We start from the raw sequence: 18,107 nt of genomic DNA, 5'->3' as shown, positions 1-18,107 counted from the left end.
AACTACTGCTTTTTCACAATAATCTTTTGACACAGTAGCCAGGATCTGAATAATGGTCATCAACCCTTAAAAATGGCTGTCTATGTATCTACACTAACAAATGAAGCTAAAAGACCTACATTCATGGCTGCTACTTTGTTTCCCTTTTCCACAAATCCTAACCTGATGAGACTCTGCATTTCATCTGATGTTTGGATTGGCTTGCTTTGGGCCGCAATGTTGGTTAAAATAAGGTAACTTTCATATATGATTGAAGGCTAGGAAAATGTCTAGCTTTTCATAACATTCTACGACGTGTGTAATACATTTTGGTATTCTGAATGACCTGAAAGTACCTTGACCACCTGGGGTGTTGTCATCTTGTCCCCAATTAAGACTTTTCTGTTAATCAGAGTGTGATGGACTGCAGTTTATGTCAAATATTTGTCTTCTATGGACCCTAGAAATGTCTCCACTATTTGCTTTGAATCTGCAACTCTGTTCAGTTTTGTTAAGAGTCTCTTTAAAAAATGTTACCCTAGCTGCGAGGGAACTGCCTTTCTGTGAGCACATGCAGTGCACTTGGGAAAATGTTTATTAACTCAATTGTATGGGTCTTTCCCATAGAATCAGCATCCCCCCAGAATATGGAGTCTGAGGTTAGCACCCATGCAATTCCAGCCCATCTGTATGGTTAAGTAATGAAGTGTGGCATGGTTAGGTAACATTTAAGGAGCACCTCAGACAATAGTGTGTCGTAATTTGGTGAGGTGGAGGTTAGGCTGTATGCCAGAGTCCCTTCTAATTCCTAGATCCAGCAAGAATTCAATTGTTGGAATAGCCAGGCCAGCTTCTTGGTGAGTTAAGGCCCCCCAGAGAGCCAGTGTGGTGTAGTGGTTAAGAGCAGTAGTCTCGTAATCTGGGGAACCGGGTTCACGTCTCCGCTCCTCCACATGCAGCTGCTGGGTGACCTTGGGCCAGTCACACTTCTCTGAAGTCTCTCAGCCCCACTCACCTCACAGAGTGTTTGTTGTGGGGGAGGAAGGGAAAGGAGAATGTTAGCCGCTTTGAGACTCCTGAAGGGGAGTGAAAGGCGGGATATCAAATCCAAACTCTTCTTCTTCTTCTTAGGGTAAAAAAAGTTAAGCGGCTTTGTGCCAGAAGGCAAATGAGTGGGCCCGTCTCCAGCTGTTGGTGAGAAGGACAGAGGCAGAGTTGTGTGTGTGAGAGCTAGAAGCTGGAGGCAGGTTTCTGGCCTGAGAAGGAAAACCATGCTTGATTTCTGCTTGAGTTCAAGGCTGTGGCTATGGGAGAAGCAAGACCTTCTGGGGTGCTGTAGGCTCAGGGCTGTATATGGGTGTAAGCAATCCATAATCATTCCAAGGAATCCAACCCCTGGGAAACCACCTGCCGCCCCTGGAATCTTGCAGTGCTTGAAGATTAGGGTGGTGTGCAACATTATATACCAAATGTCCAGTCTTCCTAGTTCTGTGCAAGATCCTAACCATTTTGATGCCTTCATGAGTGAGTGAATCCATCAGAGCATTTAATATATCTATATATAAGTACAGATTTCTCATAAAGTATTTACACCATTTCAGGTATTTATGTACAAATGTGCACTTTAATTCTTACAAAATATATTTACAGTTAACTGCATCAATGAAAAACACTTAGGCATTATTTAACCAATATATATGTATGTCATATTAGTCTGCTACGACAATTGAATACAGCATGGAACAAAATAGGAAGGCACGACCAATCTCTTATCAGGAGCTGCTGATTTTGGCTTTACTACTTTCCCTCACTAAAAAATTGCACCTTATCTTCAAGCCGCTCTATCAATGTAAAATATGCTGTTATTAATAATTATACTGAAGTTCTCAGAACTGTAAAATGATATAGTACTATTTGTCAAACATTAACTGTAGCTTCTCTTTTTGAACTCTGATCTGTATTATGACACTTTAGAAAGTAAACAGTTGTTTGCTCTCCCTCATTGGCATTGCAACATCTAAATGATCATGAAAACTGGCCTGCCCTTTGAAAGCATAGTCACAAGATGCTCTGAGCTTTGGTCATATTTTTTTTTACCAAAAAAACAAACAAACTTCAGACAAGAGGCTTCTTAGTAAGTTTTGCTGCAAAAGAAACAGGCAGTAAAAAATAATTTTTAATATTCAAAAGAGTGACAGTGTTATTTTTCTCAATGTAATGTAGCTCTTTAAACAACATAATTAGGCAAGGCAAAATCCATTTCTAATTTTGATGACAAATTTGAAGGTACATTGAAAATAAATCTTTTTGATGGCTAATTTGGAAGATAAATTTTCTCAGCCTTTAATGTTTTGAAAATTTGGTAGTGGATTAGGTTATATAAATCAAGTGGAGGTTATCTGTAAAATGCTACGTTGTATCATAACTCACTAATAGCAAAAAATTATGTTTGACTACTCAAACAAGTCCTGCTGAGTCAAATGGGACTTACTCCCAGGTAAGTATTGTTACATTGCAGCCTAAAACACCAGTGGATGTTGTAGAAACAGACCCTGAGGTGTGTTTTATGCTGCATTAATTATTTTGCTCATCTTTATACTGCATTGATACCACACCAAATTCATGTGCTAATTGATCCTCATTTAGGCCCTATTCACTTTTCAGCCTTTATTAGATGCCACCTAAGACAAGTTTGGGGAACCGTTGGCCCTCCAGATATTGCTGAACTACAACTCCTACCGGTCCCAGCAAACATGGCCAATGGCTAGGAATGATGGGAGTGTTCAGCAACATCTGGAGGGTCAAAGGTTTCCTATCCCTGCTCAAGTTTTTAGCATAAATGTTTCCCAGAAACCAAATAAGTGAATGCAGGTAGAAATCAGGTGCAGCTCTCACATGGCTGTGCACTCCTGAGAATCCTTGATGTAGTGACATCCCGAGAAGAGGAAAAATACTCATAAGCAGTAGCAGCCCATCCAGAAAGATGGCCCTAACTGCTTCTAATCAGTGCACATTGCAGGAAGAATCCTTGGGTGTGCTCAGCTCAGTAGGTCACAGCTCAACAAGATTACCTTCTCAGAAGGTCCTAACCATTCAAGATTGTCATGCCTATACAATATAACAAAATAATGAATTTTGACAATGCTAAAAATAATTTGTAATTAGGGAGGCTGAATCCTAAAGAAGTTGACAACAATACTTTACAAGCAACATTTTAATTCACAGTGTAATGAATCCATTTGGTATGTCTTCCAAACTCTGATAGGATTACGCCGTATTTGGATTGGGCACATGCATATACTCGATTAATGACCGATCTAGAACTCTTTCAACAAGAGCTTCTTCCACTATACTTATATCCTGAAATAAGAAGGGAAGATAGTCAGACATGCAAGTAAAGCAAAAACAAAACAAAATCCTGCTTAGCAATAAAAGTAGTCCTATTAGGCTGCAACCGTAGTTGAACCAGTACAAGAAAATCAGGGTTGAGCTAAGTGAATTATTATCCCATGCAATTATACTCTATGAATACAACTATAATATTCTTATTGCACAAGAATATTGCACTCTATGAATACAACTATAATATTCTTATTGCTCGGGACTATTTGCAGAAATAGGCAAACAAGAAAAACAGAATGATTTGTCTAAGTTACTTACTGGAGCTTATGTGGAAGTGAGAGACTACAGCTCTAGACCTCTGGCTCTAATGTTTGCCCTAAACTATTAAGAACAATGCCTCTCACTTGCTCCCCCACACCCAAATTTGTTCCCTAATTTTCTGGGAAACCTGTTGCAGTTATTTCAAAAGAATACTCAAACTGGGGTGGGTGGAGAAGGATTAGATCAGAAAGAGAGATTGGAACAACTCCTTCACTAATTCTTGGACTGGTATTCAGGAAGTTAGGCTTCTCTGCATGAGTGTAGCACCTTTGAGCTATTTGACTATTTCTCCACTGAAGTTTCTTAAGGCTTTGTAACCTTTCTAATTCCCCAACCAGGACATTCTTGCAATCTACATATGTCCTCATATGACTTATCAAGGAGATATGGGGGAGGTGGAAGTTGTAGATAAATGACTCTTAGCAGGGGTTAGGAAAAACAACCAGGCAATTTACTCACGATATAGTCTTCATAATAGAACGTATGTCTGAGCTGAAGGTGCCTTAAGAAATTCCTGCTGCAATAACTTGAACCACCACCAGGCGATAAGCGACAAATTGGACAGTACTGTAAATAGTTCAAGGGGGAAAAATAAATGCACTAAAAAAGAAAGTGTTTTCACAGTAGCAAAAGAAATGATTATTGCTAAAGAAAGCAAAATCTCCATATCTGTTTGTTAGCAGTAAATTCAGATAATTCCTTGTTCTGTTTTGTATACAACTATTAAAATGCCTTGTAAACCAGTCTCTCATGCTTAGATGTTGTTGGTTTGCTTTTGGGGTTTGTTTGGGGTTTTTTTGCATAAATGAGGTACACATTCCTAGCTATGGAGTGCTTCCCCCCCCCTTGTATGCTCTTTTTCTGCTATTTGACAGAGCTGGCCCAGGAGGAGATCGTGGAACTCACTGATGCTAAAAGGTTGAGTAACAGCAGCAGGGTCACACTCTCCCTCTCCCTCTCCCTGTTAATCCATCAGGGCAACTAAGGCTGATTTATTCTTGAAACCAATCCTGAGGCCGGACTGAAATGGGTCAAGAAAACTGGTATCTTCCAATAATGCCTATAGTTGCACTGACACTACTCTCTTGATCACCTTACCCAAGAGAGTATTAGCAACTGGTCAATAATTATCCAAAGTTGTCTTCTTTAGGAGAGATTGTATCAGAGCTTCTTTTAAAGCCAGAGGCACCACTCCTCCTTGTAATGAAACATTCACTACTGTCTGAACCAACATAGTCACGTGGTCAAACCTCTCTGGCTAGCTTTAATCAATGAAGATGGCGTCAACTGAAACTGATTCCATAAAACTTGGTGACATGGAATACTGGAAACATCATCTGGATGTAATAGCAGCAAAGTAATATATTTTCATTTATCATTATATTTAATTTGTCACTTACTACATAGAATGCCTTGAAGCAACTATCTATCCATCTATCTATCTATCACCTATTAGCTGACCATAAATATGCATATTCTAGTTTATGCCGCTACCTAATATTTCAAACAGTCAATTGATTTAAACAACAATGTGGTTTGAACCTAAAAAATAAGGTGTTTACCACAGCTCTCCTGTCAGATCTGTGGAAAGTGAGAAAATGGTCCAGAAAATCTTCTTCATCCAATGAATACTGGCAGAAAGGGCACGGATATCTGAAATCACATAAGGTACCATTTACATATTAGCTACATTTTTACATTTTACAGATGGTGTAGTAGTTACATATTAAAAGCCAATATATTCTAGAGCTGACAACTGAACTGGATGGTGAGCCACTTTGCTCCTGCTAAATGGGATTCTGCATCAAGTCTCTCTCTACTGGAGATGGGATGGGGACATGATGTGAGTAAAGACTGTAGGCATAAAGATATGGTTAAATATTGTGAACAGAGAACACTATGCTTTGCACAGTGCCTTCCCCGTCTAACACATACAACAGAAATGGTTTAATTGTTTCTCCAAAATTTACCCCCCCCCCACAGCACAATCAAGGATGCCAACAGTTTCTTCAAAGGTTGCTGAACATTGGAATTGGTCACCAGAATTACATTACAATAGTAGTCCTGCCCATGCACTGAATCGCTATAAGTATTTGAAGCAGAATTCAAGGTACTTGTTTGACCTTAAAAGTGTGAATACATGTATAGCATTACCTATTTTCTGCAGCTGCAGAATTCCCTTGCCTTTGCCTAAGTTCAAAGTATGAGAATCTTACAGAAGTTCCACAAAGCCTTTTTGTTGACCTGGCGTCAGTAGTCAAGATTTAGATTAGTATCTGCTATATGATCTATGTTTGGTTTACCGTATTTTTCGTCCCATAGGACGCACCTAGTTTTTGGGGGGGAAAGAAAGGGAAAAAATTTCCCTTTATTTCCCCCCAAAAATCAGGTTGGGGAAACCGAACCAGGTCGAGGAACAGCGGGATGGCGGCGCTGCGCCTCCCTGCTGTCCCCTGAGCTTGTGGGGCTGGCCGATGTCTGCCCGGCGCGAGGGGCGCTCTGCTTCAGGGTGTCCCGCGCGCCGGGTGGCAGGCTGCTATCCGCAGCGTAGGGAGCCCTGCGGGGAACTCCTGCAGGGCTCCCCACGCTGCGGATGTCTGCCGAGCGCGAGGGGCGCTCTGCTTCAGGGCGCTCCTCGCGCCCGGCGGCAGGCTGCTATCCGCAGCCTAGACATCCCTGCGGGACCTCCTGCAGGGCTGCCTAGGCTGCGGATGTGTTCCCGAAGCGCCGGGCGCTCTGCTTTCCGGGCGCCCGACACTCCAGGAAGCAGGCTGCTATCCGCAGCCTAGACATCCCTGCGGGACCTCCTGCAGGGCTGCCTAGGCTGCGGATGTGTTCCCGAAGCGCCGGGCGCTCTGCTTTCAGGGTGCCCAATGCTCTGGGAAGCAGGCTGCTATCCGCAGCCTAGACATCCCTGCGGGACCTCCCGCAGGGCTGCCTAGGCTGCGGATGTCTTCCTGAAGCCTGGAGAGTGAGAGGGGTTGGTGCGCACCGACCCCTCTCGCTCTCCAAGCTTCAGCGAAAGCCTGCATTCGTCCCATAGGACGCACCCAGATTTCCCCTTCATTTTTGGAGGGGGGAAAGTGCGTCCTATAGGGCGAAAAATACGGTATTTAAAATGGTGAGTTATAATTTGATTTTAAACTGTATCATCATTCACCCTAAATCACTAGGATAAGGGAAGGCTAAGATTGTGAATGAATAAATATATAAACCAAGCTGAGAGTAGATTTCTCCCACCATTATTTTATTAAGATACACTTTACCTTGTGTCTGGGTATGCAACTTCCTGTAGGGGCCCATATTTCTCTATATATTGGTCACAAGTTCTCAGATGAGCTCGCATTTCACTGAGGAGCACCTAGATTCATTTTAAGAAACATTGTGTCAGTATTTTGCTGTACAGAATGCTATTCACTAGCAGACTAGCCCTAAAGCTTGTTTAGTAGACAGAAGTAGGTCACATTTAATTCCAAACTAAGTATGCTTAGGATTGTAGTTGGGCTGCCCAACCTTTGCAAATGGAAGTGCCTTGTATTTCTTCATTCTAAACTACATGAAGTGATTCAATATGTTAAAATTCAACATTTACAGGTTAAATTGTTAAAAGGGAAAGTGATGGTTACCATAGTTTTCCTAAAGGTAAAGGATGCAAATGTAAGATCAGGATTTGTTAAATTGGAGATAATGTACACTGAGAATTCTATAGGCATTGCTCCCAAGTAAATGTGCTTAGGGTTGCTTACTTCAAATCCCCATGCATTTCAGAATGCCTAAATCCATGAGGCAGAAAATTATGGAATGCCAATACTTATTTACCTGTGTTCCACATTCTGTACAATTTTGGTGTCTATTTTTCATCATCTTGGTAATATCAGTTGCTGGAATCCCTTCAGAAGGAAGAAACGCCCGACAGTAGGGACATGTCCATGTGTTATTCCTTATACTTGCAGCAATACAGGAGTGGCAAAATCTAATGGAGAGATAAAAATAAATACTGTTTCCAAACAAAACACCACTTTAAAGAAAGCAATTTGAAAAGTCACACAGTTATGATCACTAGTGAACATGAACTTACAGGAAGATTGGTTTCTACCACAGTTCTTGTGTTAATCATTTTGTTTACTTGAGAATCCCAATCTACAGGATCACTGATAAAGTGAGGCTGCAGAAGATAGTGTGTTCTGTTATGGGGATATCTGTGCATTAGCTAAAGTTACTCATTAACATGCAAGCGCCTACTTACTAGCGCCTGCAAACTCTGCCAAGTATTAGTAAAGCACTATGGGAGAGATCAAGCACTTCAAGCAAACAAACAAAAAAAGAGAGGTACCATCCAGCCAAAGGTTAAGCACTTTAATGTCCTGCTGAATTTAATGGAGAAGAGTAAATAAAAGGCATTTTTACTCATTTACTGAAATCAATGGAACTCACAAGTGCTTAACATCAGCTGAACTGTGCCTGTAGCTGTTTCACTGCAAATATTTGTGCAAGATTCTGTTGTGCTAACCTGATTCACATATATACAAATAAAAAAGACACAGGAATAAATTGAGCATGTGCAGAGTATCATTATCTTTGGTTTGAAAGAGTAGTCGTCAGATACATCTTCAGTGATTATTCCCAGCTTCAGTCAGACATAAAGAGTACATGAAAATAAAAGTAGAGGACAGAAAGTTGAAGCCAATTACTTATTCATGAAATTATTGCACAAATGACGGGATGAAATCCATTCTTGTGGATATAATCACATTGCGATGGCTATAACACCATGCACACAAGAGCTGACAGGGATATGTTTGACCAGTGGCAGACTGCCAGGAGTGTCCACATGGCTCTGGAGATAATGCCGGAAAAATGACTAAAGCTTTAACTGATGTTGTGTCTAAGCCTACTGTAACAAGCCTGAGCCCTTAAAAAAAACCAAAAAAAAACCCTTTGGGGCTTCCCTCACCCCTACAGCCTTTCCCACCTCTGTGCAAGCTTAAAATGCAACAAAATGTGTGGAGACACAGTGGAAACTCGGGTTGCGACGTGATCCATGTGGGAGGCACGTTCACAACCTGCAGCGCTGCGTCTGTGCACACGCGGGTCACGATTTGGCACTTCTGCAGATGCTCAAAGCGTGATTTAGCACTTTTGCCCATGCGCCGTAATCTGTTCCACTGCTTCCGGGTTCAACGTGGTGCGCAACCCGAAAACGCATAACCTGAAGTGTCTGTATCCCAAGGTACCACTGTAGCCTTGAATATTGAACAAAGTGTGTGACTAAGGAACTACACCAAATCTGTTAGGTTGATCTGGGAAATGCTGACATCAATGAACAAAGGGGCTCTTAGCAGTGCTCAATCAATACATAGTTCTGGGAAATGCTCTTTTTTAAAGAAGTTGGTTGCGTTAGTACCACATAAGCTTCCCTGAAATATACCTAATAAATAAAATGTTCGTGCATATTTGGCAGGTGGAGAAGATAAAAGGTGGGCTAGCTGTGGAGCAGCATTAGTTCCCTTACTCCCAGCAGCAATAGAAGCATATGCTAATTAAACAGGAGCCTGAACAGTACTTGGTGTGCTTTTTTTTTTTACTGAAAACCAATCCAGGCTGGTAGCATTGCCTGTCAGCTTCGTCCTCTGCCTCAGTGCTGCTCTTGTAGAATTCAGAAGGAGGATGGGGACAAAACTAGAATTAGTTCTGCCCATTACAGTGGTACCTCAGGTTGCAAACACCTCAGTTACAAACACTTTGGGTTACAAACACTTCAGGTTACAGACTCCGCTAACCCAGAAGTAGTACCTCGGGTTAAGAACTTTACCTCAGGATGAGAACAGAAATTGTGTGCTGGCGGTGCAGTGGCAGTGGCAGGCCCCATTAGCTAAAGTGGTGCCTCAGGTTAAGAAAGGTTTCAGGTTAAGAACGGACCTCCAGAACAAATTAAGTTCTTAACCAGAGGTACCACTGTATTGGCTCTGACTCCACCTGCTGTTGGCCTCCCTTGTCTTCCAAGCACATTGGGCACCAGGGCATCACTGCTCTGACCCATCCATCTATTTTGGCACATCACCTGTCCCTTTCTGTGCCCTATCTCTGTCTCTCTCTCCTGCCACTGTACCGTTTGCTCCTCCATGACATATGCCTTGTTTGTGGCGACCCAGCTGCATCAAAACGCAACACAATTATTACTGTAGCCAGCAAAACCAATATGTGCAAAACAGTTCTTCTGCATTTTCGCCAATATTGGCGCCAATGAGACCTATTCTTAATCAGTTGCCTTGAGGGGAAAGGCTGTTTCTCCTAGAAGACCACGTGATATGCATGCCAGGTTCAATCTCTGGTGTCTTCAGGCAAAGTTGGGAAAGATTTCTGCCAGAAACTGAGAGCTGCTGCCACTCCGTATCAGCAGTACAGGACTGGAAGGCCCAATGGTTTGACTCAGCATAAGACTGTTTTCCTACGATCAGAAGTTGGTTCAATTTACTTCCATTAAAAGTTTGCAACAATGTGACTTAATTCATCCTTCATGTACAACAAAGATAGGAAGAACAGGTAAAAGGACTGCATTATTTTAGCCATTTAGCCATGGGCACAGCCAAGAAAAGGCAGGGAGGGGCAGCTCCCCCCCATCAAGCAAATCAATACAAAATACTTAACTAACTGAGGCTGCCCCCCCCCAACATAAAGTCTGCTCCCCAACATAAATCCTGGCTACGCCCATGCTTTTAACTGTTTTTTTCACCCTACTGCCTACATTATAGAAAAGTTGCAGACGAGATGAGGAATAGAATGGCTTGATCCAACCCTGTTTGAGGTGTTGGGAGTCACCCATCACTGCTTTGCAAGCTATGGTCAGGCCATAACCTTAGGGCTACATTCACATTGAACAAACACAGATATCTGTGCCTTCGAAACACGAAAAAATGTTGTGCTTAAAATACTTGTGTTGGCTTCAGGGCAAGTCCCATGGTCTGCAACTGACCTGTGCTTGGGGGGAGGCTTGGGAGCGGCGGGCGGGCTGCATGCCGCTTTGCTGGTGGCCTCCCCCCTTCCCCCCGACAGCTAGAGGGGTGCTGGGAGTGGCAGGAGGACTGTGTGCCATGGCCCACATTCCCAGGCTGCTTGGGGGTGGGGAGCCATGCCGCTTTGCTGGTGGCGTAAGGTTGTGAATTTAAGCCGCACTTTAACTTTTCACTGTCAGAATTTGGGCGGAAAGTTAGGTTTATATCCAGGCAAATACGGTATATTTATTTAGAAGTGGGTACTACAGAGTTCCATGGGGCTAACTCCTTAACTACCAACCATATTTGTGCATTTAAATACTAAGCTTTAGTATTCCACCATTCTGTTGCCTATAGGTAATGTTCTTCATTTCCACAAACACGGGCTTAAAATTGCTCATGTGAGACTTTAGACAAATAACAAGTTCCTGCTAATGTTTTGTTTTTACCTGCAACATTTCTACATGTACTGTAAAGGAAATGCTGCCATGGGCTTTTTGTTGTACTAAGTAAGGATTAGTCGAGCAAACTCAAATCCTTCTCCTCAGCCATAGCTGAAAAGAAGTTTTATCTTAGATTAATCCAAAAGGAAAGTTTCATTGTGGTTTCCAAACACGTGCAAGGTTTTAAACAATGAACCCTAGTTAATAAGTTAAGCAAAGTTAGAGAGAGTTATACAATTTTAAAAACCTACTTCTTGGGTTACATCCATCATTCTGAACTTGCAAATGCTATTTACAAAGATCAAGTGCAAGTGCCAGCTGTTTATATGTATCTGAATTTGCACATAACACAGAAGCGACACAGAGGCATACCATTCAACTGTAGCTGGTAGACTATCCACCTTCTTGGCTTAGGGCATCAGACCTTTCAACATTTTTAGTATACAGGACTGACTCAAGATTTTTGCTGGTTTTAGCAACATGAAATGAAATGTCTCTGTAGGAAGTAACAATGTACCGCAGAATTCCTTGCAGCATTGCATTGTGAATTAGCGTTGTTATTGTAAGCTTTGCTGTCTGGTCTTTGACCTCAATAAAGATGGATTGATTGAATTAGCTGTTCCAGAAGAAACACAAAATCTCACATTTGTTCATTGTTTCTGGTATGGCAGCAGGTCCCCTTGAATAATTCTGCTCCAAGCAGCTGCCTTGTTTCGCTATGTATTGGTGCCAGGATTGCTACCACATGCATTGAAATATGCAGATTTATATATTTTAAACATGTATATAGGTGGGTGCTACAAAAATGTGCAACAATACAGGTCTTAGTCAAGTTACAAGCTCGCTTCTGAAAATGGCTTCGGAGTGAAGATTTCTAAATCTTTTTTATTGGGGTCTGCCAGACACCAAATTCCATCACCCCATGGGTTGTTCATACTGTCACTCCATCCATTACTCCACCAGGGAAAACAGGCTCCAGAAGGAGAAATGGTGGCATGCAAGAACAGTAAATAAATAAATACAAGTGTGCCTAGTTTGTATGACTCATACCAGGCAGGTTGAGACAAGATGGCCTGAACAATTTGGCTGGCAAAGGATCTGTACTTGATTGAATCAATCTGTACTTGATTGAATCAATCTGTACTTGATTGAATCAATCTGTACTTGATTGAATCAATGAGAGGGGGAGGAATTGTAGCTTGTGAGCATGAAAGGCATTCACAACAGTCAAACCATGGGATGGCTCTTACATTTGAACCAGGCCCCCAGATGGAATGTAAAGAAGACACAAGCCAAGTGCTAACTTTTCCTTACAAATTTGTTCTTTTCGATATCCAGTCTTCACTAGGGAGTAAAAATGGTGGTTTTGGCATATAAAAAAGCTATTCAGAACATGTTTTGTTTCTTGCCTGAATATCTCCCACTGAATGCTTAACAGCATGTGCATGATTCAAACATTTTAGTACAGTTAAAAAAGTTAAACAATGCAATTGTGGCTGCTAATGATTCAACAGTTAGGCCTTTCCTTTAATATGGAAAGGGGCATCTATACATTAATAACAGTGTCTCAACCTTGTATGTGCTTGACCTAAATTTGTTAAGGAAAATAAATTTTAGTCCATCCACAGGCAGGCATGGGGGGCAACTCTGATTTTTCTTTTTCTTTGCCTACATTGGGAGAACTCCAATATTTTGGAATATTGACAGTGAACAGATTTGCACCAATATGTGCACCATAGAATCATCATCACCACTGAATAAAAATATGGGGGAAGACATTCCCAATCTGGGAGTGTTCCTCCCTTGTTTTAGAATATCATGGTTTTTTTAAATATTTTTTTTCAACCAAAGTTTCTCAGGGGAAATAGTGGTTGAATTTTGCCATTAGAAATTTACAAAAAAGGATACTTCTAAGAACTCGGGATGCTTCCTTCTCAAAATATACAAATGAAAGAAACAAACATACTGGTATTTTATACCCACATGCATATTAATTTATATTTAAGACATATCAGCACACTGAGGACAATGCAATTAAATGGATCCTTTGTTCCTTGATAAAATAGAATGCAAGCAATTCCATTTGGGGAAAGTTAAAACAGGCCCAGAAACTCAAAAGAAAACTCCAAAAAGTATGTGGCACTTTTATGGTGCTTTCAAGTGTCGAAGCACATCACATCCATTCTCTTGTAATTTTTTCAACAACTAAGGTATTCACATCTTTACAGAAGTGTAGTGTTGATCAGTGTAGTGTAGATCAGAAATGTTTGTACTGGCTCAACCACTACACTACACCAATTCACAAATATAAATAAATTTGGATCACACATCCCTTCTTCCCCGACCCAAATATCTTACTTAAAGCTTGTTTTCCCCAAAATATTAAAGGGAATGAAGAGAAAGAACAACGCATCTTAACGAAGGTACATCTTTTTAATGCCAATCGCCTAGATCTCGGATTCTGTTTCTGAACTGAATCCGCCGCCTGCAAATGTCAAGTTAAATTACTTGTTCGTGCGCTAACTTGGATCAAAGCACACATTCTTTCTGTGCTCGCATCTTGAGCATTACCACAAAAAAAAATGTCGTTTTATGATCGCATCCCAAACGGAAGCCAAATACCCTTTCTTAAAAAAAAAAAAAGAGAGAATTAAACGGAAGTTGGTTGGTCCCAGCATAAGTATGGAAAGAACTGCAGCTAACAAAGTCGCAGCATATTCTCGCATTGCAAAGAATGGGGATTTACTCTCTTCCCACACCCGCCTGAGCCAGTTCCGGGAGCGGAGTTTCACTTACACGTGGCCGCACTGCGTCCTTACGGGCTGGTGGAGCACCTCCAAGCAGATGGAGCAGTCAAAAGATGGGACTTGCGGCTGCTTCTCCTCTTCTGCTACCTGGAGAGGGTTGGCCACCTCCCGACTGTCGCTGCTTAACGCGGATCCCATCGCCTAAACTTTGGCACTCCTGGGAGATCAAGGCTCTTTGCGCCGGCTGCTCCTGCTGTGGCCGAGCGCGCAACGCGCCACGAAGCTTTGCAGCTGGAATTATTGTATTGTATTGTATTGCGATTGCAGGATTTCGCCTTGCAGCAAAAGGAAAGCCGCGCGAGCTGCAGATCTCCCGTTCCGTGCAACGAACTCTCCGAGACCACGTTGGGGGCCGTTTGTGGCGGTTACACTGGCGACACCCTGCAAAAGCATTATTGGCGGATGCAGGACCAGTCCAAGCCGGCGCCAGGAAACCTGACACCCTGAGCCGGACAAAGGGGGCCAGCTAGCCAATCGGTGGCCTCGTTCGCTGGCTGATGCGCTGTTTTCTTTCTTTGACCCTGATCCACAGGGCAAGTCCCATGCATGTTTACTCTGAAGTAATCCCCACGGTGGCCGGCGGAACTTAACTCCTGTGTAGGATAGCACTTTGCAGTAGCCGTGCGTCACAGGTATCCCTAAAATAGGGATAGAAAACGAAATAGGCAGTTCACTGTCGAGCGCGTCTCTTAGGCATTCAGAAACACTCTTGCAGACTCATTGTAAGATACTAAAGCAAGAATACACATCTGTATCATTAATCTGTATTACTACTACTACTGTACTACTTTGGTAAAATGAAAACACATTGCATCGGGATGCGTTCCATTGAAATCTTTTTTTTCTAAATTTTAAAAATTAATTTTCAGTATAACAAATATCACATCAAATAAACATTAAAAAATAAAAAGAAATGAAAAACCTTACAATACTGTTTACACATTCAATAAAACATTCAAATGTGGGATTTCTCAAATCCCTTGACTTCCCTCTGCTCCTCGTGGTTCCATTGTTTCATCATTAATTCATACATGTCTGTGTAATATTATTCATCTTACTGTATCCAATTCTATCTTGTATCATCATATTGCAAATGTTTCTTAAAATCCTGCCAATGTGTTAACTTGTATACATTGCTTTGATATATATGCAATAAAAACTTGCCATTCATTTTTAAATTTGTTATTGTCTTGATTTCAAAGTTTCTCCGTTAATAAAGCCATTTCTGCATACTGTATTCCATTAATTTGTTTTGCCAATCTTCTTTGGCTTTCCATTGAAATCTAAGAGAGCAGATGCTAAAGCAGCACCTGCACATTTATTGAGATTTAGGGGGCAACCAAGGAGACTACAACAAAATTTAGAGTGCTCATGTCCAGGTTTTAGTTAGCCATGTCCTCTCCATAATATCCCATTCTAATTTTCTCCTCCCACATAGATGCTGGTCAGTCTGGCTTCTGAGCATCTGTTGCAGAGGTGCCTAAACTTTTTTTCAAAAAGGGCCAGATTTGTTTTTTTTTTTAAAGGATTGAGGTTGTTGAGTAGGATTTGACCCCAAGAAATAGACAGGGGCCGGATTAGGCCCCCAAAACAGACTTTGGACATGCCTGATCTGTTGCATCTTCATTGGATAGTTTCTGAGTACCTTGTCCATAGGCTCAGTTCACACTGGACTGTTCTAGACTATATGCCCCCATATCTGCTTAATGATTGTTTCTACTTCTGCTAGCTTTGGGGTTCCCTCTAGCATGCTGATACTGTACTTCCCTCTTGTTTTTCAGCAGCCTCTTATTGCCATCCTCTTACTGCCATCACAACCCATCATTCGAGTTCGCTATTAGTATACACCTGTGGGACTTACAACAAAATGTTGCAGTCAGGAGTACTTCTGTTCAGGATTTGTTACAACCGACTATGCCATTTTCAGGATATTCCATTCTATTTTACCTCTCTCTCTTCAATGGTCCAGGACCACTGAACAGTACTAATTCAGCTTTTTTTGGAGTTCCTTCTCATTAATATTCTTTTTCTAAATCTTTTTTGTCGTTCTGGAAACCTTGGCTTTCCAAACCAGACTACCATCTTGTGTGTGGATTAAGCTGTTTTGGCTTCTTCTTCTTCTTCTTCTTCTTCTTCTTCTTCTTCTTCTTCTTCGTCTAGTTAATGTATTAATCACTGTGCCTAAGCCACAGTCTCAAGGTACATAAGAATAATTAGACTAATCTATGGGATGATGACGGGACGCGGGTGGCGCTGTGGGCTAAAGCCTCAGCGCCTAGGGCTTGCCGATCGAAAGGTCGGCGGTTCGAATCCCCGCGGCGGGGTGCGCTCCCGCTGCTCGGTCCCAGCGCCTGCCCACCTAGCAGTTCGAAAGCACCCCCGGGGGCAAGTAGATAAATAGGTACCGCTTACCAGCGGGAAGGTAAACGGCGTTCCGTGTGCGGCTCTGGCTCGCCAGAGCAGCGTTGTCACGCTGGCCACGTGACCCGGAAGTGTCTGCGGACAGCGCTGGCCCCCGGCCAATAGATGTGAGATGGGCGCACAAACCCCAGAGTCTGTCAAGACTGGCCCGTTCGGGCAGGGGTACCTTTACCTTTACCTTTATGGGATGATGACAGCACCACTTTCAGCAGTAACATCACCAGCAGTAAAGTGCTAATCAGAATACAGACTCTTACTGTGGCATCTGAATATAGACTGCATTTTTAATCAAGGCATATATTGGCTTATATCTTGATCAGGTTCCTAAATTAAATGGGCTTAGATTTTCTAAAGTTTCATGCCAGGCAGATCAGCTGCTTAGAGGATCTTGGCAATGTTTTCCTCCTAGACAAAGGGGCCCCTTGATTTATAGCAGAAAACAATTCTCAAAGTCGTAAAAAGGGAATTACAGGTTAAGAACAAGGTTACATAGACCAAACATAATTAGGAATGGGTAAATAGTAAAATAAAACCGTTAAACTTGAGCCACAGGACAAAAGGCCAAGAGCACATGGAAAACAAAGCAACTGGCTGGAGAAGGGGGGGAGTGTAAACAGGGGAAGAGGCTTTTTTCCTATTTTATTTTGAGGCTGTAAACTGTTTCTTCCTTTTTACTTTGAGGAAGTTTATCCTTCTAAAAAGCTATCTATGATAATGTATGAAATATGCTGGCTTAAATGTAATTATTAAGAAATGCTAGATTCTTATTTCATATAGTTGTAAGAGTTGTAATTAAGTCAGCCATCAGCCTAGCCCCCCTGTCAGACAGGAGACGCCAATCGAGCACTCATGACAAATGGCTGTCAGGCCTTTGTTTAAAGACCTCCAAAAGGAGATATTTCATTGATGATGCATGAGAATATGAACCCAAGGTCTCTGACATCTGTTCAAGATAAAATTTTAAAATTATTAACCATCTGTTTTGGAGGGCAAGGAAGGCAAGAGGTGAGCTGGTAATTAAGATTCCTTGTTGAGACACATGTAAGATATATTACTACTTATTTGTCATTTATAGATGTAACAATATATAGCTCTTTGTGTTCCATATAAGGACAGGAGGATATGGGTGTATCTTTTAGAATTGGTTATAGCAATCAGCCAATAGGAAATTCAACCAGGCTGATTGAACAGAGGCAGCCACAGGAGGAGCAAAGGGGGCTGGATTAAGGGAATATAAGTGCTGGCCATAATGGCAGGAGGCCAGGCCAGAGCTTGGTAACCATATACCACTGTGCCTCTCATTTATTTGTCTGACAAATAAATTATTATTTTAATTTCTCTGTTGCTGCGTTGAATATTTCATTCCAGCTAAGCGTTAACCACAAGCAGGGTGCTACATTACAGTCTGAGTATATATGATCACTTTGTGGATTACATTCATTCTTCTGAAAACTGAGTAGGAAATTTTAGGATGAATCTTGTAACACAAGAATCAATTGACTTCAATCCTTGGTATCTCAAAGCTGGGCTAGGAGATCCGTATCTGAAACCCTGGAGAGCTGCTGCCAGCCAGTGTAGACAACAGTGAGAGAGTAAGATGGACTAATGGTTCTACTCAGCAGTATAAGGCAACTTCCTATGTGTGTATGTTCTGTTTCATTCATTAGCTAGTAATTCTGAGTATTTTAATAGAGAGCCAGTGTGGTGTAGTGGTTAAGAGTGGTAGTCACGTAATCTGGGAAACCGGGTTCGTGTCTCCGCTCCTCCACATGCAGCTGCTGGGTGACCTTGGGCCAGTCACA

General features: G+C 41.9%; 1 protein-coding gene across 1 annotated transcript; it reads right to left on the bottom strand.

The window, feature by feature from the left end:
* Window positions 1–1,583: 1,583 nt before the first annotated feature.
* RNF125 (ring finger protein 125) lies at window positions 1,584–14,677 on the bottom strand. The gene is made up of 6 exons (XM_082234861.1): window positions 13,874–14,677; window positions 7,462–7,615; window positions 6,909–7,003; window positions 5,205–5,295; window positions 4,102–4,209; window positions 1,584–3,339 (listed from the first exon to the last, which is right to left on the bottom strand). Exons 1-6 carry the CDS (start codon window positions 14,020–14,022, stop codon window positions 3,247–3,249), a joined length of 690 nt encoding a protein of 229 aa, XP_082090987.1. The 5' UTR covers window positions 14,023–14,677; the 3' UTR covers window positions 1,584–3,246.
* Window positions 14,678–18,107: the final 3,430 nt, after the last annotated feature.

Source organism: Podarcis vaucheri (assembly GCF_965113315.1).
Source record: "Podarcis vaucheri genome assembly, chromosome: 8".
NCBI classification, from domain to species: domain Eukaryota; kingdom Metazoa; phylum Chordata; class Lepidosauria; order Squamata; family Lacertidae; genus Podarcis; species Podarcis vaucheri.
The sequence above is the reverse complement of the archived record's forward strand: the minus strand, read 5'-3'. Positions and strand labels throughout refer to the sequence as shown.

Bases quoted from the DNA above. Each gene is read 5' to 3' on its own strand.
- RNF125 (XM_082234861.1), bottom strand. From the start codon at position 14,022: ATGGGATCCGCGTTAAGCAGCGACAGTCGGGAGGTGGCCAACCCTCTC. The intron at 5,296-6,908 runs GTAAAGTGTATC...ATGTGATTTCAG, and splicing joins GTTGCATACCCAGACACAAG to ATATCCGTGCCCTTTCTGCC. The intron at 4,210-5,204 runs GTAAACACCTTA...AACTATTTACAG, and splicing joins GATCTGACAGGAGAGCTGTG to TACTGTCCAATTTGTCGCTT.